This window comes from Drosophila gunungcola, chromosome 3R (assembly GCF_025200985.1).
Source record: "Drosophila gunungcola strain Sukarami chromosome 3R, Dgunungcola_SK_2, whole genome shotgun sequence".
In the NCBI taxonomy this organism is placed as follows: Eukaryota; Metazoa; Arthropoda; class Insecta; order Diptera; family Drosophilidae; genus Drosophila; species Drosophila gunungcola.
Genome location: NC_069139.1, coordinates 18787837 through 18812500, shown reverse-complemented (window position 1 = coordinate 18812500; position 24664 = coordinate 18787837). Strand labels below are relative to the sequence as shown.

Sequence of the window (24664 nt, the reverse complement as noted above, 5' to 3'; positions counted from 1 at the left end):
AACTTATTTGGCCATTAACATTTCCTTTGGTTTTTCTTTCTTGGCACACTCTCATTAATCACAAACTAGATCATTAAAATCCATTCAGTTAACGTTCAAAGCTTGTAATTGACTTATATGGTGCTGTGGGAATTTTTAAAAATAATAACAAAAAAGAAAAATGCGTTTGTTGTTTACACCATTCTCCCATTTTTTAAAGAGTCCGTGTGTGGGTGGGAAAACTGTGTGTGAGATGGAAATCGAAGGGAAAGGCAAAAATAAATAAAATGAAAATCGTGCGCTCTCACGTTTTTGCAAGAGATTCTTTGACGCTTACGCGCAGAAACGTATCTAGAGTATGGAATTCTATTTTTAATAAAGAACTCACGAAATTCTTATATTTAATTTTAGATAAATATGCGATTGGCCAGTTATCGCAGGTGAGGGAGTATGATTTCCTAACAGGGCTGATTAAGTACCCTGTTGGTAAAAAATGTCAAGGAACATTATTATGATACATATTGTTTGATGAATACTTTAAAATAGCTTTTCTACCATTTTAGCTTACTAAGTAATCATGACATTTTCTTTAAAAAATATAGAATTTCTCCTGTTCATTCACACTATTTTCCCCACTATCAGCTGAGTAATCGGCAAACATTTTCACAACGCCTTGTTGGGCGCCATTCACTCGGTCTGCCATGACGCCAAGTTGGTCAGCAATATTATAAAAATATGTCTGAATATATGTTTACGCCTGTGTATATGTTTTTTTTTTTATACATTTTCGGCCCACATTAGCTGGCTAGCAGCTGATTGAATTGTGTTGGCCAGCAACAACACAAATCTGCCAATTTGATGATACTGCAACAAATGTGCTGCCTAAAAATATTATTTATATAAATTTGTGAAGCCACATATGCGAGATTTGGTTGGGGCAGAGCCATCAGAGGCGGAGGCACCAGCCAGGCCAGAACAAAAAAGCGCCGAACAGGCCAGGTCGGAACATTGGGCCACCACCTTTTAAGGATGTGCCAAGAAGCAGCGGAGGAGAATGCCGACGACAGCTTGACGCTGGCGGCGTGCGCGCTTGTTCGCTTTTTTGACAAGCAGTCGCATCGCCAGCAGCTATGGGTACGGATATGAGTGCGGATATAAGCACGGAACACGGAGGAAAATGTTTAGAAGTTGAGAAATTCGTAAACCTTTACCACACACAAATCGTGTAAATGGGCTCAAATTTAGAAAGTATTAACTAGAACCGAAGACCCAAATCATTACAAAATTGTAGGCCAACAATATATCATAATTTTTAAAAAATATTGAGGCTCTCCATGTAGACAAGGATTCAAATTTAAGTAGTAAAAAGCAATATAATATGTATATAATATAATATCGCATATAACTACATTATGTGTCACAAAAATTTTAAAATAACTTCCGTTAATATTTATTTTACCTTAAGCCCGAATCTAATTGGTTCCCTTTTACTTATATCAAACCTGTTACAAACAATTTATTAAGTTTTGCAACAATTTTGTGATGCAAGAGAAAATGAATAATCAAAAAATTAATAATTTTAGCATACAGATATAAGAAATGAACTTCAGTATTTTTCTGCTAATACCCAGATGAAAACCATTACCCTTTTCTTTATGTGCAATAGCACCGCCGGCTGCATTCCACGGTATATTGCAATACTGTATTTTTAAATTGAATATTGTGCCAAGAAAATATTAATATGTAAGCATATATTTATGAAACTTTTCAAGCAAAAATTTGTACATTAATATATTAATTTAATTTGTACTAATGCTTTTAATTCAATGCACATATGTAGTTGCTCAGGGATAATAAAAATCAGCAGCACTTAAAAAAATCAAATGTAGAATTCGCTGCTTAAAATATCATTAAAATTTAAATAAAACTATTAACTTTAACTAATGATGACCCTCATTTCCGTTGCATACTTTCTGGCAGAAGTATTATCGGAGTCCGTAGCTTTAAAATAGATTTCAGCGATATGTAAATGCTATTAAAAGGACGATTAATGTTAAGTATACAGACTGAGATATTTGTAAAAGAATTTACCATAACACTCGTGTTTTTCAATGGGCATAAAATTCACATTATCTTTTAAAGTGTGACACAATCTATTAGTAAATATACGAATTCTGGAAACATAATATAAACATCCGCTTTGGTCAGGCTTATGACCCAAAGAAATATATATATATTCACTCTTATCACCAGCTTATAAATACTGCTTCTCAGAATTGCGAGTCGTCAGAGTTTGTTCGAATACAAAATGCTGAGGTCCACATATATTTTAGTTGCAACATTTATGGTTTGCTTCACCCTAACGAAATGCAGAGAAGTTTCGCCTCAGGATACATGCTCTTCTTCGGTGTTACCGTTGTTGAATCTTATGGCTGCGTGTCAAAGGCGTTTGAAGGCCTGTGAAGCTAGCCATTTAGACGACACCAACGCGAGTTTGAGGAGTATACAAAACCAGCTGGAATCGATGAAGAAGGTCGTCCCGCAGAACTTCCAAAAGATTGGATCCAGGTATTTCTACTTTGAGGAAACCCATAAGCGAAATTGGTTCGCTGCTGCAAATGCATGCCGGCAGATGGGTGGTAATCTAGCCAGTATCCAGAGTGACGAGGAACTGGCAGCCATCAAACAACATCCCAAACGCAACTATAACGAGCACTATTGGCTGGACATCAACGACCTGGCCGCTTCTGGTCAGTATATGTCCTCCACTTCCGGCCAAATTGCTCCGTTTTTGAAGTGGGCTTCGACGGAGCCAAATAATTTAAACGATGTAGAGCACTGCGTTGATCTATATTGGGAGCAGATGTACGATAACAACTGCAACACAAAATATTATTATTATATTTGTCAGGCGAATATTTAAAAAACATAATGAAATCTAAATAAAGTTTCCAGAAGTTATCACAATAATAATAATTACATATGTATGTTCTTTTTTTATTATTAACCGGAAATAGACAAAAATAAATGTGATGCTATTAAAGCTTATTTATTAAGCATATAAAAATGTTTGAGAATAATCTATAGGCGCTCATTTTAAGAACAGTCTTTTCGTTTTAGATCGAAGGGCACATTTGACATAGCACCACTCGAAGGCAAAGACGCAGCTGGCCACCAGTAAAAGTCCGGCGGAAAAAGCGATTGCTCCACGAAATTGGTCGTAAGTGAGAGCCTTGAAAGGATCCTCGCGCACTCTGGTAATCTCCTCGTGAATCATGCGCCGCATGTCAAGGTCGCGAGCCCACTTCTGCATGTGTCCCGATTCGATGATGTGCTGGATCACCGGGTTGATCTGGTGCAGCAGATGGTACTTCTTCGGCAGCAGCATGGTCACTAGGTACACATATAGGGATTCCCGTCGATCGAAGCAGTAGAGGCGGTCCCGTTGGATCCGCGGATTGTAGAAAGAGTGCTGCCGGGAAACAGCCACTGCGATGTGTTCATTTTCAGCAGCATTGTTGAGACAGTCCACCAAATTATAGCACATCTTGAACTTCTCGCGAATATACTTGAATATCTAGAAATGGGTTTGTATATGTTGAAAGTAAAGGACAGTAAATACGAATGACTCACCTCTCCATCCTTGTTCAAATGTCGAACGTTCTCGGAGGTGCCCATGATGGTCATTCGGTTAATGTATATATCCTCCAGAGTCTGTATTTGATTGGAGCTGCGGGGAGTTGTTAGCGTGCTGATCAGAAAACTCTGGTACGTATTACTGAAGAAGAAGCCCATTAGAAAGGAAAGCGCAAACAGTTGCCTTAAAGTCAATGAAAAGTTTTGAACTGCAATGGACTGGTTGAGCAAGATTCCCAGAACCCTGAGGCAAATGGGGAAATATCCATTGAGATTACCCAGCCGGAAGCCAGAAACACGTTGAGCCACTAAAACCACCAGCGAGCATGTAACCACAAAGAGTCCCAGCAGAAATCCTGCGTCCGCTTTAAAAGTAGCCACGAAGTTGAAGAAACCATGTCTGCGTTTTGCCCTCGCCACGCACCAAGTTAGCTCGTCCTGGTGATACGGTATCGAACTGGATACGAACTGGCTGATGCTCGGATCCTCATCTATTCCACCCACAATCATCTCGATCTCCCTGCGGGATATTATTGATTATTATTTAAATTAAATACTCAAATTTGTAAGGATCTATCAATAAACTATTTTCATAATCAATAAACAAAAACTAATTTTTTAATCTGTGTTAACCACAACTATCTGTAAAAACCATAGCGTTTGGAAGTAAGCAGAACATATAAATATCTCTAACTGATAAGATACTATTTTGTACTTTTTTGTTTGTTTTTTTTTAACAAAATGAATACTTACCCATCGATCAGTTGTTGGAAAAGGTGATACAAATTGCTGTTTTCGCCTTGCATTTCAATGTTTACGTGCAAACGTTCGGCGATGGTTTTTACCATTTGGTATTCAATTCCACTCAACTTGACCTTTTCATCGGACTGAGTTTCGGCGTCGGGAATGGGATTGTCACCCTCTTCCTCCGGATAACCGTAGCTCTCGTCCTCCGTTTCCCCATAACTGGGGGAAGTGTCGTTGTAGTCATCACCATCCGCTTGTATGTCGTAGTAGTAATCCTCCATGACTTCCTCCTCTCTATTGCGAAAAATATATGGTTCCCAAGGACGAAAGGATGCTGTCAGAGGACATCCACTGAGATCGTGAGGGAATTTATCCTCAAATTTGGCTCTGTAGAATTCTTCGATTGTGGCTTCCGGCTCTGAGAAGTTGGATTTATTGTCACCATTTTCAGGGGATTTATGTACATTATCCTCTGTGCTAGTCTCAGTTGAACTTTCAGTGTTATCGTCTTTGGTTGCCTTTGTTGAGGTATTAGAAACATTTTCATTCGAGCTGTCTGAATACTCATCATCTGTTTGATATTTCAAGTTTCCATTGGGGTCTGACGAAAGATAAAACCTAGTGTTCCGAGAGTTGTCTCTATAATAATCCAGTTTTGTTGGGCTTTTATTATTTTTTTCAATTTCTTCATCACTTAAACTTTTATCATTTCTCTCATTAATGTTTCTGTTCTCATTGGTTGGCTTGTCATCATTTAGATAATTTTCACCATCATTATTTTCGTGACCTGTAATACCACTTTCTGCGCTTTCTTTTTGGCCACCACTTTCATTTGAGTGAATTTCATCAACGTATTCTTCCTGTTCTCGACTTTTCTCATTACCTTCTTTTTTTTGGGGACATTCTTCTTTACACTTTTCTTCACTATTATTTTGATATTCAGTATCTTGTCCCTCACTCTGTCCGATTTCCCTGAAATCGGTACCATTTTCTCCAGATTCTCTGCTATTTTTGGGAACCTTAGCTTCCTGGTCATCGGAATTTTCCTGACTGTTGTCCTCCTGGTTTTCACCACCTTCACCTTCACCTTCGTCGTACTCCTCATCCCTTACATCCTTTTCATCGCCCGGATAATCACAGGCATCCAGTAGTTCAACAGATATAACACGATTGCCGCAGTTGTTATCCGGATGGTAGGGAAACACGGTTTTGCCGTAGAAGAAATTGTTTTCTGCGCTCTGGCCGATGACGTTCACGTTGAAGATCTTCTTGTTCATGAAGGTAAGGAGCAGTTCCACCATTAGGTCAGTCATCTCCTCTTCTGTTTCCTCCAAACTAGCCAAATAAACGACGAATTGGGCCAGGGGATTCCAGTTGACCATGCTTTTCCAGTGCTCGAATATCTCGTCAAGGTCTTCGTCGTCAAGACTCTCGACAATGAGGAAATAGCACTGCGGCTTCTCATTCATCAGTATTCCGGATGACGCAAATCCCTGCCTGGAGTTGGTTATCAAAAGGCTCCAAGGATACTGCCTGTATGTGTGCATTCCTCTGAGTAACTGGTCTTGGATATGGGGCAACTGATAGTTTCGATTAAAGCAGAGCACTGAGCCCGAGAGTCCATCTCCGGAATCGAAATATTTCCGGAGCAGAGCAAGGATGCAAGCTTCCTGTCCCTTGTCCTCAGCTGGAACCTTCATCAGATTGATTCCGAACCCTTGGACTCCGAACTGCAAGCTCCAGAGGAGCAGCAAGGTCGCCACCCAAAAGCGGTGCTCAGGTGTGGACATGCCGCAAACGACTGAGTGTTCCACGCCCACCCGACCACGCCCCTGCTGGGCGGGTAACGCACTCCCAGCCTCGAGGGACCGACTCTGTTATTATACTGCAATTATGTTAATTTTTCAATCTCTGGTCTGATTTGGCCCCTCGGCTGTGACTGTTGGCCATAAAATATTTTCCCCTCTTTCCGCCTAGTATGTTTGTTAGGTTTGTTTGCTTAGGCCACGTTTTTTTATGGCCCAGTCACAATTGTTGACGCTCCAATTGAATTGCGACAAGTCTTATCTGAAATCTCTTCGAGCCAATATGCTACTCTGCCTGCAACTTCAGTTCAACCAACTCAGTGCTACCACTTTAGCTATTTTATTGCTTCGTTATTACCCACAAACTACAAATTTAAAGTTATTCGATCATTTATGATAGTTTATTAATGCGAGTTTTTATTGTCTCATGTTTGTTTATTTTATTTTAATGTTCTGTTGATCATTATTATTGCGCATAAAAAAATCACATAAAATACTTTAAATTAAATTATTTGCTAAGGCTTTTAACTTCATAACTAAAATTTTCAATTTAATAGTGTTGTTTTAAATGGTCTTACATTTTTTCTAAAAACCTTTGTATATATAAATTAGCTTTGGTTTCATATCACCATTTATCCCAGATAAATTCGAGCAGATCTGGCCAAAACCCAGACCATTCTTCTCATGGTCGGTTAGAGTCTTACCCAGTTGACATTAAAGCTAAAGTCACGCTAAAAGCGGGAACGACAAGGCCTGACATTTTGGACTCATAAATAACATCGCACCGAATGTGGAAGAAAAAACAAATTGAATAAAGCGCGTGTGCTGAAAAGAAAAAACAAAAAAACATGACCGTGCAATGCAATCGCGAATGTTGGTAGATTTTGAATCCAGCAAATTGCCCTCATTTTTATTTATCTCTTGGCCGGCAACATATTTCATACGCATTTTTTATTGCATTTCATAGCGCAAATCGTAAAATTTAATTTCCATACACCGTATTGGTTAGTGACCATTACTTTTCGTACACATACATAGTTGCAACATTTTTATTGCTGACATATCCAGAAATTAAACAACAATCAATACTAAGACGGAACTGTTAATTTTGGAACATTAAAATGCCAATTGACTACTTCAAGAATTAATTAAGCTAATACTGTTGCTAGAACTACATATGGGTATTAGCTCGAAGTCAATTGAATTTTGCAATCAGGCAATCATTCAAGTTTGATTTTGTCCTCATGGCTGGTGGTAAAAGTTGAGCCAGTTTGTATTCTGTGGTCATGAGCTACAAAATATGTTAAGTATGTTAGATATTCGAAATTCATTAACTGGGCGAGTAAACCGAATTGGTGACGGCTTTCGTTAAATCTGCGTCTGCGTCCCCGTCTGATCTTTAATTAATAATAAATTAAACTATTTGAAATGGCTATGTATGGACTACAAAAAGAAGAAAAATCACTTGCCTAGTCAGTATGGTAATTTGTTAAAAACACATTTCTGCCAGAAAACAATAGAAATATACTTGTTTTTTTTCACTTTTGAATATGGATTGTATATTAATGAATTAGTACATAAATATATTCACATTATTGTTACTCTTTTAACAAAGCACTTTGATTTTGGCTAAAGAACATTTTCACAATTTTATAAAAATACTTTCCTTCTGGTTTAATGATCGAAATAAATTCAATTAAGCACACAATTTTTACGCTGCAATTTATGTTGATGCCCACACATCATAGAAACATTTGAGTGACTCATTATAAAAAGGTATTCAAATTTCGTTATGCCAGAAGCATGCATTGTGGCCAATTTATTAACTTGACGTTTGAAAACAAAGCCAGCATGCATGTCCAGCTCACTTCGACTCCGCCGTCCTCATTATGTACAATATCGGATCAGTTCAGTCTGCCATGCTCCGCATTGGCCACAGGCGTCAAAGTCGGAGTCAGTTGCAGCACTTTTGGCATGGTGCTGACCTTCGTCTAGAGAATAGAAACACTCATAAATGCACGGAAAAAAAATATCAAAATCAAACATACATGTGGTCGCCAAGAATATCCTAACACTATACATATAATCGTATATTGATATTCGTTTTTTTTTTTCTTAAAAAATCAAAGAAACAAACAAAATAAATGTAAGATGTGAAAATTTGAAATTTGTTTTTCATTAGTGCAATGCATGATTTATTTCTTTGTCTATATGGATAACTAGTGGCCATATAAACTCAAGACTGATTTATTGAGCAAACGGTCGAGTAATAATAACTCTCCAGCCGCAGTATGGTGCTTGAATATTATTGGAGGATTTTGATAGTCCGGGTGGTATTTACAATCAACGGAAAACGAAAGTATGCGCCACTCGAAATAATACAATACAATTGTGGCTGTATCTTTGTGCTTGTCTGTGGGAAACCGGCTGTTGGCACACCTTCTGCGGAGGTGGAGCCTTCAAGCTACATTGGCTTAATTGGTTTAATTTTATGGAAAACCAAAAGGCAAGCACTTAAGCAGACCCATTAAAGGTGCTTTAGGATTATTGCTGATCGCGATATTAGTTTTTTGAGGTCCGGCGCCTAGAATGCTTAGCCTAAAAGGTCCCAGGCCCACCTAAATGACCGAAATGTTTACCAAATGCGCCAAGACCTTGCCGCCGATGACAGAGCTGGTAATGAAACTGTCAACAAGCGACAAGAGCTACCTCAGTTGGCTCCGATTGCTTCAATTAAACTCAAATTTGTGCGCGCAGAATGCGCAAATGAAGCAATTGCACGTTGGCGATGACGAGGCATTTGAAGAATGCTAGTGGACAGCCAGAAAGCCTCTATTTTAGGCATACCTTAAGTTAATTTCGTAACGGCAAAAAAAAGGAGATATGTGAATAGTGCTTTAAGGTACATGGACTACAAATTTGTAATCAATTTAGATTGACAGATTACACTCGGACAAATTAAAGTAAGGCCTCAAGTTAACAATAATAAATCATTTGATAATTGTTTTTGTTGCTAATAAAAATTATAATAAGAATATATAATTTAAATGTAGGGATAAAAATTTGATATTTAACTTTTTATATTTTGTATATATACAGTTTTTTTTAGGAAGAATTTGTTAACTTTTTAATCTAAGCTTTAGAGTTGGGAAAAGTTTTGTTTTACTTGTAATTTATTAAATTAATTTATTTTTATACGTTTGAGCACAATTGTTTTCCGTTAACTTTTCTATTTATCAAAATATTATCAAGTCTTGTATAACACCTTAAATAGGCATATTTAATTTGTAATTTAAGTAACATTGTTTTTCATTAATTTTATAGTCATCAAGATAAGTCAAATTTTATAAAAAATCGTTGGCTATCCTTAAAATAGTAAAACAGTCTGGAGGCTTCTAAAAGTATTTAATTTTAAAATTAACTTCAAAAGAACTTCGCACGAGTGATTTCAAGACACTTGAGCTCTCAGATGTGCCATTTTTACAAATTTTTTTCCGGTGTGCGGCCAAAAGCCATCAAAAGGCGTTGCGGCTATTAATCTTCAAGTGTTCATCGTCACCGAGTCATATGGAGCGAGTGGCCAGCAGACCTGCCACAGATTTTGTTTCTGCGCGGATTGGTTACTTTCGAAACAGCCAAGCCAAACGGCTAATGAGCATCGGTCCAGGGCGTTGTTGTGAAAGGAAACTGTGATAGTTGTGATAGTTTTGATAGCCACGAATCGCCCCAGGCACTGGCAAACACACTGGCCACCTACGTTTCCGGCCGGCTTACATGTCGTAACATCGCATTCGGTTGGGATTACGCGCTTATATCACTGCTGGCCATATCGGCTAACATTGGCCACAGCCTTGAACCGGCGTTCTTAGAACCGGTACTACATAAGTGCCTATTTAGATCGTAACTTGGCATTTGCGTCGGTCCAAGTGTTCTCCGAAAACACCCCAATTAAAACCAGTGAGTAAAAGAACCAATAAACAAAGTGAATGTCGAACGGGCTCGGCCCAGGGCAGGGAATTGACACATGCTAATTAAAGTAATCATGGCATGATAATGCCCCCAAAAGTCAGCACTCATCCACGCATTGGTTATTTCGAGCAAGTAAACAAATTCCGTGTGTCACAATGCAAACAAATACTGATCCGAGGCATTATTGCTAACATGGCTAATTCTGCTTGCAAACCAGTTTCGATTTAGCGGCTGCAGTCACCTTTTTTGCATAACCCCTTTTAAGTGGGGCTTTTCACGTTATTTGGGTTAGCTCAGCCAGCAAAAATCGTCGGCAGAGAACATTTTGGGATTTTCAATTGCAGACCTGGCCCAAATGCCCGAAACTCAAATCGCTCGGAATACTTTTCATTTTCAATTGGGTGCAAACAGGTTCGGTCCCTCAAAAGAGCCGGCTTTTAAACTATTGGGCTTTCACTGGATCAAACATTGGTCAAATGTAAATGGGTTTCTGCATGCATGTTATGAAACTCGATTCCAGTTAGCCTTAGTTGGTTAATTCCAGTGAAAATCCAGTCTGTTTGCTAGGCTTCAGCACCTGTCCTGAATCAACAGAAGGCCTAATATAATATAAATCTAAGAAACAATTGCTTGTGCAATCAATTGTGGGGCTTTGAAAATTTAAATACAGCTTTTATCAAAAGTGCAGTCTCTATGCTGTTGAAAACGAACAGTTTAAAATAAATGTATCAATTATGTATGAAGGCGGTATTTAAATCTTTTATTATTTTTTAATTGTTGGGGATTTTAAAATTTAAATTCTTAGCTCAGCTGAAAATCTAGGGAACCGATTAAAGTTCACATATGCAACAGAAGGTGGGATATAAATCTTAAATTTGACTGGGTAATTACCGAAAATTCAAATGCAACATTGAGTATTCCCAAAATATGCATAAAACAAATCTTCATTTAAGCTGAACAGGCCTTTCGAACTGGTTGTGGTATTTTAATTGCCACCGAACACATTTAATTTATAACTGTCTGTTTACCTTAAATTCCGCGTCATCACCCTCACGGTACAATGGACTCTCCATTGACAAAAACAGTCGCCGATACTGATATGCTGATATAAATATCGAACTTTGCGAAGATTACGAAAATGCGAAAATTAAATGCAATGAGTTATTTATTGGCAGCGTATATTGTTGATAGCGATAATGAACTTGTAAAGAGAGAAAATCCAATTGCCGCTGCAAATAACAACAGAATTAAAACAATTGGCCGACAAGTTGCCAGCAGTCATAACCCGCACACTTTATGATGCATATGCACGGAAGCGGGCACAACGGAGCGTATGAGCAATGTGTGCCACGAAGCAAAACTGCTCTGAATGTCCGTCGTAGCTGGGTGTATAAGAGTTGCAATGAAGGCTTGCAGCAGGAGGAGATCAATATTGCTGTTAGACAACCAACAAACAACAAGCTCTTATAAAATTCGGTGTGCCTGACAAACGAAACGCAGTCGCAATACGGCAACCGCAACGCTCAGACGTGTCGCGCGATCAGAAAAATTTAAAAGCAGTGAATACGGCGAAAGATAAAATAAAATAAAATAAAGCAGCAACTTCTCAACACAATAACCAGCTCTAGCAAGCTGAAAAGTGTATCAAAGTAAGCTAATGACATATGAAGCACAAATTGGCCTGGCCACAAAATACAAAAGACTTAGGCAACGAACGCGGCAGTTGCTACAACGACGCGAAGTGCGGTTTCTAACGGTTAAAGTGCAAATTGCCGTGCATTTAGTTAACTGGCAAGGCGTTGCCAATGCCACTCTCCCCATAATAAAAATCAGCAAAGAAGCAAATAGAGCCCATCGGTTAAATTGGCAAATCAATAGCCATAGCCAAGGGTATTCGGTTGCACAGTTGTGAGCTACTAGCCAAATGCCCCAATCGCGTGTGTCAGTGCTTTAATTTGGTGTGTGGCCAAAAGAAGCCGCAGTCGGCGAACGGAACTGTGTTAATTAAGCTTTGTTGGCAAACGCATTTTTTTCTTTTTGTGATACTTTTGGGCCCAATTAAAATCGATCGCAGTCGCTAGTGCAACAATCACTTCGACGTGAATGCTGATTTAGATTGGATTTATGACCGCATATCGGTCTGCACATGTCTTGGCTTTAAGGAAGCTGAGACGGCGACCTTTTCCGCCGCTGGCAAAAATACGAAATTTACAAGCAGGTGTTAATCAACCTTCCGCTCAACTCCGCTGCAGTCTTGTGTTTTATGAGAATACCAAAAATAGCCGATTCAAATAAGATCAAGGAATTATAGTACAACTCAATTGTGATTAAACATTTTGGGTCTCATGGAACGCGTGAGAACACATCGACAGACAAGGTGCAAAACATTGTGATTCAGATAAGGCAACACACGCTCGAAAAGCTCTATATAAGACGCAAAGTCTTTGGTACTAGTTAGCGCAACTGAGTTGATGTTATTTTTCTTAATTGGCCTCTGGCTTCCAAGGGGGAGCCACACATTTTTGTTGCATCACAACTGGCTATGCAATGGTTTCAAAGGGACCTATTATTGAATGGCCTGTCCAAATCTGGCCCACAATGCATAAATTTCTTTTGGTCTCCCAATTGTCTCCATAAAGATTTATATTTGAAATGCCTTAATAAACAAAATTAAGCCATTGTTCAAATGTTATTTTAAACCTACCCTTTTGAAGCAGTGGGAATATTTCATAGTTATGTTTTATTCAGGCTAATCATTTGTTTTTTATCACCATATAATAATTAATCAAATTTATTTAAAGCATTTTTTCTTATTAGTAGATATTTATTAAAAGCAGTTTTTCTTATTAATAGATATTTATACAAGCTTTAATAACTGATAAAGTTAACAATGTAAGTAAAACGAATTAGATGTCTTACTTAAACTATGAAACTAAACAGGTAGTTTGTTAATTTGCTCATTTATAATCGTTAACTTTTCAATTTAATATTATTATCATTGATTAAAATTGTAGACATGCAAAGCAAACTAAACCATTTTCTAAAGGTTACTCAGCCGAAGCTTTTAATATAAAACTAGTATTAAATAATTTTCTCAAGAGGCTTGTATCGTGCAGCCAATTTGTTTTGAGCATACGCTTTCGAACCATTTCGTGTTCAAATTTAATAGGCAAATTAAACGAAAATTTAGCGAAATTTTATTAAGCTGCCATAGCGCATCACCATGAATGGCTGCCAAACAAAAAAATAATAAAAAAATGAAAAAAAAAACCAAGTGGCTTCGTGGTTTGCGGTTTGTAACTCTTGACTTGTACACTTTTTGTAAACGGTTTGTTCCGCTTGTGAGCCCATTACTGGTGACAGTATTTCTCTTCATTTCTTATTTTATATAGTTTTTTGGAAACTGCTCGAGTTTCCGCTTGGACAAGTGTTATGTAAAGTGCGCAAGTACGCAGCAGTAATCGTCTTTCATGCGTGTGTGGCGCCGAGATCAGCCTTGACTTTAACGCTTTTGTTATGTAATTTATCAAATGCCAGTTACTAGCTTGAAATTAAAAAAATTCAATTATCTTTAACTGCTTATCGTGGCACGCGCCAATGAAAGTTTCGTGCCACACATTGGCAATGTCAGTCTGCAATTTGCCAAATCCAAACGAGTCTGAGAGTCGGCTGCGGCAGTAAATGGTATATGATTTGAGCGAAATCAGACACAACTGCCCACTGCCAATTGGCCAAAATATTCAAATGACTACCATTAAGTTCTTTTCATAAATTGAACTTCCAGTTCCTTGTGTCTGTCCAGTGACAAGGCTTACAGAAATTAAAAAATGCACTGCGTGAAAACGGCTTAGATATTTATACGTGTTATAAATCGGGACTTTAAGGAATACATCTTATCATTATATGTAGATTATTTTATTATTATATAATTAAATATTATAACATTTGATTTTTATATTAAGTTGTTCAATCAGTGCAAACAAAGTTAATTATTATTATTTAATTTATTTTAACATTGACGTTGCAAAGCGTTATTAAATTATTAATAGTGGCTGATGGAAAAGATTAACTTATAAAAAGTTGATATTTAAATCTAGTACCTTTCATTGAATTAAAATTGAAAGTGCTGAACGGGAGACCACTTTCATATTTTTTCTCAGTGTTGCTCTTGCATATGGGTATTGAGATCGTGACTGCGAGTGGGATACCACTGGCGTGAGAAATTAAAGCACGCCGCAGATGCAAGCGCAAGTATCTGATGGATACGGACACTAAAATCGCAGCACAGACGTCTGAACTGACCCGGGTGCAATGCGAACTCATTTAAATACAATCGCCAAGCCCGCTCCGAGTTTTGCGGTCTGCAATCCACAATCTGCAATCGGCATACCGGCAACGACACCGGAATCGGTACATTTACATGCAATCTGTAACATTGTCAATAACTATACTTGCATCTAGTTAGAAAGGGCATTGATATGACAGTTAAATAGCCTTACTGGTTTCATTTGGATTTATCGAATCGGTTGGGAAACCTACGAAATAGGTTACAGCATTGTATGCAGATTTATTAACAGCCATTAAAATGCATCATCTGCAATTCCTTAAAACGACTTGTTAATCGTTCGGGGCTAATTCATTCAATAGCACGATCCAGGGTCTTTGGTACTTCACTGATTGGTTACTCATTAATTCATTTAACACTTAAAAAAATGATTAAAGATCGTAAATATATATAACAATAATCAAAAACCAATTAGGAGCTATTAAAGTTTTTCAAGCTTTTAAATTCCAAATTGGTTCCAAAACAAAAAGCAAAAGAATTTCTTTAAAAAAGATTTTAACATATATATATTTACATAAATATATTGGAAGGTTTTTGCAATGATTACGAATTAATTAAAGTATTTTTTGTAAATATTCTCAATGATCAATGCAAAAAGCAGTCATTTTTATGCTGTGAAAATTTCTGATTCCGATTTCCCCTCTTGACGATTGTCCGGCAAAATGTCCGGAAATAGAAATGATAGATAAGCCGCAGCAAAAGCTGAATTGCAGCAGTTTAAATTCTGGTCCGGCAGTGACTGCAACATCAAGTAATTCTGGTTTGGTCTTTGCTATTTTCCAGCTCCAGTCTTGCCATGTTTCGCATCCTCATTGGAGTGTTTTGCGCGGTTCTTTGGTCGCCGGTTAGCCAGGCTCTGAGTCCTGGCTTGCAGGTGGCCAAGCAGTGGAAACTCCTGCGCTATAACTTCGAGCCCCAGGCGCCGATCTCCGATCCCAATTTCTATAATCCGCAAAATGTTCTCATCACGGGAGTGGCTGTTACAAACGATCGGATCTTTGTGGCCACACCAAAGCTCTTCTCTGGAGTGCCCTCGACTGTGAGTTGGGTTTCCAAGGCCCAGTTCGGGGATTCCCCCACCCTGCAGGCCTTTCCGGATTGGACCTTCTCCAACACCGGACGCAGTGACTTCAATTGCAGCGATCTCATCCTGACTTCGGTTTACCGGCTGCGTCTGGACTCTTGCAACCGGATTTGGCTGTTGGATGCGGGCATTTCGCGTTCTCTAGAGGATTACGAGATCACCTGCCCACCGAAGATCCTGGTTGTGGACTTGGCCACGGATCGAGTGGTGCGTCGGATTGATTTCCCTCCGGAGGTCCTGCGAGGAGAGTCCCTCTTCACCAACATGGTGATCGATGAGACGACGGCCAAGGGATGCGACGATGTATTCGTCTATATTACGGACACCGTGGAGCCGGGAATTATTGTTTACGACAGTGGAAAGGACGTCACCTGGCGGGTCTCGCATCCAGCCATGTATCCCGATCCGGATTTCGCCCAGTCGGAGATCCACGAACATCGCTTTGTGCTGATGGACGGAGTGGTTGGGCTGACTTTCGATGAGCGCACCGGTGTGGTTTACTTCCAGCCCTTGGCCACTGATAGGTGAGTCATCTGTAAGAGAGTTTTTAAAAGTTTTTAAAAACAATGAAACCTGAAGCTGTGAAAAAAGCCCACAAAGTACATAAAAATACCCTTATTGACTTAAAGTAATTGGTCACGTAATTTTAGCAAGGAGCTATTATTTATAATGCCTTACATTACTTACTTTCAAGTTTTAATGCCAGGTTAATGTTGGTTTTAAAATTCAGCAATAATTGAATTCAAGAAACTTTGAGTTATGTTAGGCTGGTCATTAAATCAAATTGGGCATGGTCGGAGTTAACTAACAAAGTAAATATATATGTATTATATTTGTAAGTAATTTCGATGTTGGATTCTCAAATATTTAAGGCCAGTTTCAATGAATGACTACATACTAATTAATTAATTTTACACACTATAAGGCAACTTGAACGTCTTAATAGATTTTTTAAGATTTCTTTCAATTGTAAAATAGATAAAATAATTTTTTAAAAATATTTTTAACTAAATTACCCTACTTCAATTTTCCAGAGTTTTCTCCGTGCACAAGAATGTCCTGCGAGCGGGTCCCTTGCCAGATAACAAAATGTTGGATGTGAAACTGGTGGGCAAGAAGAGCTCCCAGGGCATTGGACTCGCCGTTTCACCCTTCGACAGCAGTCTGATCTTCAGCCCCCTGAGCGAAACGGCCATCGCCTCGTGGAACCCGACAACCAATCAGCAATCTGTGCTGGCCTTCGATCGCGATCAGTTGCAGTTTGTGGCCGACATAACCACTACGAAATCGGAACCGGGTGTTATCTATGCCATCGCCTCGAAGTTCCACCGTTTCTTCCTGAAGAACCTGAATCCCAATGAGTTTAACAACCGGATTGTCAGACTGGAACTGCCCGCTGGCAACTCCCTTTTGGGTCACCGAGTTGCCCTTCCCGCAGCGCCCACTCACAATAGTTTGCTCAACTATGGGATCTATAACACCCACGGTCAGACCTCGACGAATGCCCTGCAAACGTACTTCACCAGCCCGGCGTTGACCACGCCCTTTACCACAAAAACGCCCTTTAAGTTCGAGTCCGGCGGAATTGTGAACTATGCGGCCCGCAATCCATTCACGGCTCTCAATCAGGGCGAGGCCTTTCCGCCCAGCAAGGCGACCAGGGACAACTACCAGCGGTCGTATCTGGACACCCTGGTGGGCACCACTGCACCGGCGGCCACCACTCGGGTGGTTTCGGTGCCACCCACTGCCTTCAGCAACCGCCACAGTGGCTACTACTATCAGCGAGCAACAAGATCGTTGGGACAGCAGTGAAAAACTAATTGCGAACACGCACGAGCAGCTGATGTAAATAAATCCCTATAAATGTAAAATGAATAAATTAATTTAATAACAAGTTTGACAGTGTGTTTTACCAAAGACGGCATACATAAACAAAGTTTTTAATATATTAATAAGCCAAATAGTCTATGAAAGAACAATTGTTGTTCGTTTATGGGTATACTTTATACAATTACTTTATAAGTGCCCCCAACATATTTTAAAAGTCTATCTAAAGCCATTTTGTATCGAAAGCCCATTAATTAAAAAAAATTGTTAATCGATGTAATATATCCTTAAATACGTATAAGGATAAGTAAAAAGTTATAATGATGTTTCTCATTTGACTTTTGGCTGCCGTGTACAATCTTGTAGTTTAGTTTTGGTCCATCAAGAAAACAGAGTGAAAATGTTTATTAATGTTTTGCATTTAACTTTAAACTCCTATGAGTATTTCTTTAGTTTCTTTTCTCTAGCAACAAAGCTACCAACTATGATTAATGCAGGCAATAGAGCCAACTCTTTAAGACTTTCAAAACAATTAATTAAACGTTAATATCAGCGGCGACCGTGGATTATTTTCGCATTTGTATGCATTGGATGGCAGTGTCACAGCTTTATTGATTAACCAAGACATTAACTATAATGTCGGAGTGAGACTTCAACCTGTTGCAGATTAGTGTGGTAACAGTATCTGGCCATATCTGGAACAGGGTATTAGAGATTGTTAAAAATTTGCAAGGCTAGATACTCTTGCTTCCGGCAGATGTTATATTTTACGCCTCGTTGGCTATAAATGTTATTCAATTTGGAATTTAAAATTTTACTTTAGCACCTCTTAAAGATTTTTATTAAAATTATGGCAAAGTGGAGTAAGGTTAAATAAAATGTGCGAAGAACAATTTTACGCTTATTCCAAATTGAGCGACCGACCAGTTTCAGTTGTCACACAATATTAGTATTTGAACGGCATTTATAATTTGAAACTTAAACCGGTTGATGGCAGGCGTCGGTGGGATTAGATAGTATCTCCTGCTCGAGGCATTAATTGATGAGAAAACAAGAAACAAATTGTACAGGGGCAAGGTGGACAGATTTGTATGTTATACCAGATTGCGATTTTTGTATGCAGTCAAGCGAGTGGGATTGGTTAATTGATTAGAAATTTGGTTTTGGGGGCAATCAATTGAAAAACTTTCAAGTATTAGCAATCAAATATGCCTTGCATTCATGTCCTTAAGGTTATCAAGAAGAAATGTGTAGAAGTTACTCTCAAATATAATTGCAAATTTTGTAGCTTTGACCAGCCTTAAACAATCAGGAAATGTGCATTTGAGCTAAATAAGTGCTAATTAAATTTGATTTTTGGGAGATCAATAAATAAGTAAATATAAATAAATCACTTCCTCTTATCAGTGGCTACACATGTGGTAATTGAAAACCGAGTCTTATATAATTAGGTACTTATTATTAAATATCGAAACAAATCCCCATATTCATTGAAATTGTTTTTTAAAAATATAAAGGAGATGTGAGTAACGAGCTCGAACTCATAAACATTTTATGAGTTTGATTGTATTCAAAATAAACATTTTGAAAGCTCAATAAAAAACTGTCTCAATGGATAAAATGGATTTTGATTAATTAAACAAATTAAACCAAACAACCGACAAATGCACTACCGTCGCACTCAACTGCCACATTAACGAGGCGTGAAATAACAGACCAACTAGTTTTTTGCCACATCAAACAAATTGATTTCTTTTTTTTTCTGGTTTCGGTATAATTCTTAGTGTCGAGCGTCCAACCACAGTAGTTTGCATATAAAATCAAAAGCCTATCGACACCCAATGATTTATTCATAGCCAAGTACTTACAAAGTTAACGGTTTTAACATAATTCTTTTAGATAATATAGACATGGTTAGTTCAGTTTCTATTTAACAAGAAACAAATTTATATTGAACTGAATACCAAACAGAAATCGATTTTTAATTAAGTCCAAAACATTTAAACCCACCAATTTATGTTAAATTTATCATCAGATTAAACATATCTGGTGAAGACCCTAAATACATTTCGGAGGTCTCATCATCTTTCCATTAATTCGTTTTGGTTTTTTTACAACCAAAACAGCGAATGAATAACAAGTTAAATAAATAAGTTAGTTTATCAACAAACATAGCTATTTGGTGATGAATCTTATCGAAATTTTGTACAAAAGTTCAATACATTTGTTTTCATTAAAACTGCAAGTAAAAATAATAATAGCTTTAATGGCTTTTATATTAATTATGTATTTAATTCAGAAACAATTATAATTTGCATACTACCAATCATGAATTTTTAATTTACTGTACCGGCAGCCATGGGCATTTGGGTATTTATAAGTTTGGTTAGCAATCCAGCTGATAAGAGCTTTGACATTAATCAGTCCATGGCTTGTTCGTGGTTTTTTCAATGTCAATACATTAATCAACACTTTCCTACCTGTTGAACTATGTTAGTGGCTTAATTAAATTAATCATCAAACTTCCACGAGTCGACAATTTTCATTCTCTTTTGAAGTTTGTAGTTTATCAACTTTAAATTTATATATTAGCATATACTTGTAATCAATTATGATTTAATATACTGCCAGTTATTTTAATGATATAAATCATGTGTCATATTCTTCGTTACCGATATAAATAACTTACAAATTAGTTTTTAATTACTTAACAATTTAATTTAATTTTCATTGCTGTACAAACGTTTTGTCAAAAGCAAAATACCCTTGAACAGAGTATGGTATCAGAAGATGAGACTCTAGAGAAATGAGCGTAAATAAACAACCGAAGTGATACAATATACAATTTAAAAACCAGTTGGAGCAAGTATGATATACCATCTTTAAATGGCTTTTGTTTTTGTAATCTCACCACTTGTATGGTTTTTTGGCGTCTGGTAGGTTAGTATAATCGCAAGAGCCCTCGAGTAAGGATCACTCACTGAGCTGAAGAAACCTGAAAATGTAAACATTAAACTACTTCAACTGGTGACAAAATTTAGTGGTAACAAATTTTTTTTTTGTTTCAGGTTTATTTTACCTCTTGTTCTGTGGATGGCTTCCACAAATATTTGCCTGGCCCAGTATTTTATTAATCGGCCCAACCACAACCTTCAGGAGTTCAAGTTTCCCTCAGAAAACAAGGAGCTGCCAATAGTTTTTGAGTGGAAGAACATTCAATATGGTTTCCCCAGCGAACAGGAAAGGGAGCAAGTGCTCCGAAATGGTCGCTATAACCCAGATAGTCCCATACCCATCGATATTGATGTCTATTACCCACGTAAGCATAACATAAATATAAAGGGGAGTCACAGAACAAGTTCTATTGTCGACGGATGATTGGCAAATATCATCGTAATATATACAAATTATTAAATTCGGCTTACATCTAATTAAATCCATATTTATAAATTACGCAACTTTCATATATAATTATTGCAGTTTGTAATGTTTTAAATGAAACCATTATTTATTTTAACAAAAGATTATGGGATACTATGAAATATTTATAAAATGGATATAATCCATTCTTCTTTTAAATATACTTGTCAAACTATTTAAACGAATATCATCAAAAGTTAAGCCATTTAAAATCAAGTTCTGTGACTTCTTTATTTTTGCCATCTTCCTATTTTGTTATATTGAATATTCCAGGCAATGGTGGTCCGGCTCGCCACTTTGTGACAACACCTCGTTTTGGACAGGGAGTTCCCTATTCTCTGGCCTACGTTACGAATGTGCAGGGGCGAAATGGCAGTGAGATCCAGGCATACCCCAGTTACCAATGGCACAGTAGCCATGGAGCGAACTGCGATGGCCTGACATCCGTGTATCGAGTCCACATCGATCCCTGCGGTCGGATGTGGGTCCTGGACAGTGGCGAAATAGAGTTTGTGCAGCACTGCGCCCCACAAGTGGTGGTCTTCGACTTGGCCACCGACCAGTTGGTCCATCGCTATCGCTTACCCGAAACCTCTTACAAGGCGAAAGTGAGCAGATTCGTGAACATCTTAGTGGACACCAGGGATCCACCGCCCAAGGGACAATGCAATGATGTTTTTGCCTATCTGGCCGATCCCACCAGTAAGGCCATCGTGGTGTACGATGTGGCAGGTCAAAGTTCGTGGCGCATTGAGAACAAGTTCACCTATCCGGATGCCAAATTCGGCACCCACACGGTGGCAGGTGAGAGTTTCGAGCTATTGGATGGACCTCTGGCCCTGGCAGTGACTCCATTGGGTCTGGGAATGCGCCGCCATCTGATTTTCCACGCCTTGTCCAACGAACTGGAATTGGCCATCCCACTGGATATCCTGAATAATGCCACAAACTGGCAAAGTGGCTTAAGTGCCTCCCTCTCGGAGTTTGTGTCCCTGGGCAGAAGGGGAGTTCAGTGCGCCTCGCATGCGATGAGCAGGCGGGGAATATTGTTCTGCGGCTTCCTAGAGCCCATCGGCATATTCGGCTGGGACATACGAACACCCTACAACCGGCAGAGTGTCCAACTGTTGGCCCTAAATCCGGATACCCTGCAGTTTGTGAGCGGAATGAAGATTGTGCAGAGACCTGCGGATGGGCGGGAGGAACTGTGGCTGCTGTCGGACCGGCTGCAGAAGATATTTGCCGGAACCATCGACTACAGGGAAATCAATTATCGGGTGCTGCGATGCGATGTGGACGACCTGCTGCAGGGGCGGGGCTGCTTTTAGAACCCAGACCCTTCAGAACTGAGAGGCTGGCTGTGTAAACACTCTTTAAGCCGCCATAAAAGATGTCCATCCATTAATCTTGGGACTATTCGAAAGTGTTTGCTTGGCCGCCACAGGTACACGACCTTTGTCTTTGATTACGATTGACCATCGTAACATCGTTTTACACTCGGAAAAATATTTACAAATAAATCAAACTTTATTGGGAGTTCAATTCATTTTGTAATTATATACAAATTTTAATTTAATTTTTAGTTTCATTTTGTAAGATTTAAAAACCCCATTGCAACTAGTTGATTCCAACATATTAATAAATAAAATATTTACAAAAAGTGTTTGCATCATTATCGTTTTTATATATATATTTTTTGTATTATACTTAATATTTCTGTTTACACGTTTTTGAAAAGATTTTTTTCTAATTTACCAATTAAAGTTAGTTCGATTTCTAGCAGAAATGGTTTGAGTGCACTTTCGACCAAAGGCTAGCACCTTTTGCGCCTACCTGCACATCTTCAGTCTTCGGAAACCGTTTGAACAGCATGGAACTGTCACTTTGCAGGTCCTCACTTAGTGTCATGATAACAATCTTCCTCGGTTTGTTCTGTGTAGTTCGGGGCCAGCAGTTGGTCCTCAAGGAGCTGCACACTCTCCACCAATGGACGAATCTCAGTTTGGGCGACGACCTGTCCAAGGACAATCGCTTCCTGCCGGTGGATGTGGACATTGAGTACGGCGATGAGGGCAGACATCGCACCTTCCTCACAATCCCGCGACTTGGCATGGCCACACCCTTTACACTGGCCACCGTGGTTGCGGACGACAACGCGGTGGTGGAGAATCCCAGGCTGGAGGCCTATCCTAGTGAGGAGTGGCATGTGCCACCCAATAATTGCTCGGGCATCACCTCCGCCATTAGGACTTATGTGAGTGCCGTGATCCTTATTTCTTGTTATTGTTATACAGAGCCTGCCTAAATTTATAGTTTACTTTACAAAATAAAAATAATTTTAAGCTTGTCCGCCAAGAGTAAACAAATTAGACAAAATGAAGAGCAAATAAAAGTCCGACAAGTCAAATCAACAAATTTGGAAACCAAATAAATATGAGTCACAGTATTTCTCTAAAAATATGAGTCTCAAAACTCGTATATTTTCGGTCTCTGTTTTACTATACGTTTATTTTAAAAATGTACAATTCGCATGAACCCTAAGAACTTTTAACTGTTAATATTCCTTTATAGAAAATCAGATCACTTTATGCCAGGATTAAATAATAATACAAAGAAAATGTTGCCTGTGGGCAACAGTGGGCATGGAAGGGTTATAAAAGTTCTAAGACGTTTAAAACCATATCTATAGGTTTTTGAATAATATCATAATTAATATCTAAGCATTAAACTTTAAACATAAATACACAATTTCCACAGATAGACGAATGCTGGCGGCTCTGGGTGGTGGACTCGGGGCAAGTGAACTCCATACAGCTGTGCCCACCGCAGATCCTGACCTTTGACCTGGTCAAAGATGAACTAATACAGCGACACTCAATTCCGCCGGAAGCCTACACGCCCAGCGTTTCCATCTTCACAGCTTTGGTGGTGGATCTGGCGGAGAGTGGGACGCCAAATCGTTGTGTCGGTGGCACGGCCTATATAGCCGATGCCTGGGGATATGGCCTGATCGTGTTTGATTCCCTGTCCGGCCGATCCTGGCGCATAGAGCACGAGTCCATGAAGCCCTCGGATTTGGTGGGTACAGGATTGGCCCGATCCAGCAACACCCAGGCGGGAATATTCACAGTAAGCCTGAGTCCCAGCGAAGTTGAAGGTAATTTCACGTAATATCCTGATGATAACTCTTAAAAACTCAGAAAAAATATTATTTTAAAAAATGTAAAGCCAAAACAACCTGATAATATATCATATTTAAATTTAAATAATAATTTCAGAGCGCTTCCTTTACTTCCACACACTGAATGGCTTCAATGAGGTCATGGTGTCCCTCGATTTGATCAACAATGAAACGTTCTGGAAATCCCCGAATGCCAGTCAAGTCGTAGATCACTTCCGAACCCTGGGCACCCGCGGAATCCAATGCGAATCGGAAGTGATGGATCAGTCCGGGAATCTCTTCTGCAGCCTCATCAGCTTGGGGGCTCTCGTAAACTGGCAGGAGAGCTCCAATTACACGGCGGACGACCTTCGAGTGGTGGCCTACAATCCGCACAAGATCAAATTCGTCACGGGCCTCAAGATCAACCGAAATTCCAAGGGTGAGGAGGAGCTCTGGGCCTTGAGCAGTCAGCCGAAGCTCTTTGTGGGCGGTGCTCTGCCCCAAAACGAGGTCAAGTTTCAAATAATTGGTTGCCGCACGGCTGACCTTCTTGCCAATACCCCGTGTACAGTGGGCGCTACAGAAAACACGCCCACTAACGTTTAAATAAATCTTAGTCTAACGAGTTTTAAACTACGCCTATCGATATTTCGCATTTGAATTGCTCACTCTGGAAAGCTGACTGC

General features: G+C 38.9%; 5 protein-coding genes across 5 annotated transcripts; 4 read left to right on the top strand and 1 right to left on the bottom strand.

Annotated features, from left to right (window-relative positions):
* Nucleotides 1–2270: 2270 nt before the first annotated feature.
* On the top strand, nt 2271–2955 carry LOC128266681 (C-type lectin 37Db-like). Its single transcript, XM_053003358.1, has one exon. The coding sequence runs from the start codon at nt 2288–2290 to the stop codon at nt 2900–2902; it is 615 nt and encodes a 204-aa protein (XP_052859318.1). The 5' UTR covers nt 2271–2287; the 3' UTR covers nt 2903–2955.
* Nucleotides 2956–2993: 38 nt separating this feature from the next.
* LOC128266682 (uncharacterized) lies at nt 2994–6226 on the bottom strand. The gene is made up of 3 exons (XM_053003359.1): nt 4369–6226; nt 3613–4135; nt 2994–3556 (listed from the first exon to the last, which is right to left on the bottom strand). Exons 1-3 carry the CDS (start codon nt 6150–6152, stop codon nt 3071–3073), a joined length of 2793 nt encoding a protein of 930 aa, XP_052859319.1. The 5' UTR covers nt 6153–6226; the 3' UTR covers nt 2994–3070.
* A 5392-nt stretch (nt 6227–11618) lies between these two features.
* On the top strand, nt 11619–17433 carry LOC128262474 (major royal jelly protein 1). Its single transcript, XM_052996753.1, has 3 exons — nt 11619–11785; nt 15265–16089; nt 16600–17433. Exons 2-3 carry the CDS (start codon nt 15278–15280, stop codon nt 17378–17380), a joined length of 1593 nt encoding a protein of 530 aa, XP_052852713.1. The 5' UTR covers nt 11619–11785; nt 15265–15277; the 3' UTR covers nt 17381–17433.
* A 2879-nt stretch (nt 17434–20312) lies between these two features.
* Nucleotides 20313–22361, top strand: LOC128262483 (protein yellow). The gene is made up of 3 exons (XM_052996765.1): nt 20313–20398; nt 20464–20714; nt 21089–22361. Coding segments are annotated over exons 1-3 (1308 nt in total). The 5' UTR covers nt 20313–20396; the 3' UTR covers nt 22144–22361.
* Nucleotides 22362–22680: 319 nt separating this feature from the next.
* On the top strand, nt 22681–24611 carry LOC128263769 (protein yellow). The gene is made up of 3 exons (XM_052998955.1): nt 22681–23069; nt 23573–23972; nt 24094–24611. Exons 1-3 carry the CDS (start codon nt 22686–22688, stop codon nt 24582–24584), a joined length of 1275 nt encoding a protein of 424 aa, XP_052854915.1. The 5' UTR covers nt 22681–22685; the 3' UTR covers nt 24585–24611.
* The last annotated feature ends 53 nt before the right edge of the window (nt 24612–24664 follow it).

Bases quoted from the DNA above. Each gene is read 5' to 3' on its own strand.
- LOC128266681 (XM_053003358.1), top strand. From the start codon at position 2,288: ATGCTGAGGTCCACATATATTTTAGTTGCAACATTTATGGTTTGCTTC.
- LOC128266682 (XM_053003359.1), bottom strand. From the start codon at position 6,152: ATGTCCACACCTGAGCACCGCTTTTGGGTGGCGACCTTGCTGCTCCTC. The intron at 4,136-4,368 runs GTAAGTATTCAT...AATATCCCGCAG, and splicing joins TTCCAACAACTGATCGATGG to GGAGATCGAGATGATTGTGG. The intron at 3,557-3,612 runs GTGAGTCATTCG...ACCCATTTCTAG, and splicing joins ATTTGAACAAGGATGGAGAG to ATATTCAAGTATATTCGCGA.
- LOC128262474 (XM_052996753.1), top strand. From the start codon at position 15,278: ATGTTTCGCATCCTCATTGGAGTGTTTTGCGCGGTTCTTTGGTCGCCG. The intron at 16,090-16,599 runs GTGAGTCATCTG...TCAATTTTCCAG, and splicing joins CAGCCCTTGGCCACTGATAG to AGTTTTCTCCGTGCACAAGA.
- LOC128262483 (XM_052996765.1), top strand. The intron at 20,715-21,088 runs GTAAGCATAACA...TGAATATTCCAG, and splicing joins TATTGATGTCTATTACCCAC to GCAATGGTGGTCCGGCTCGC.
- LOC128263769 (XM_052998955.1), top strand. From the start codon at position 22,686: ATGGAACTGTCACTTTGCAGGTCCTCACTTAGTGTCATGATAACAATC. The intron at 23,070-23,572 runs GTGAGTGCCGTG...CAATTTCCACAG, and splicing joins CCTCCGCCATTAGGACTTAT to ATAGACGAATGCTGGCGGCT. The intron at 23,973-24,093 runs GTAATTTCACGT...TAATAATTTCAG, and splicing joins GAGTCCCAGCGAAGTTGAAG to AGCGCTTCCTTTACTTCCAC.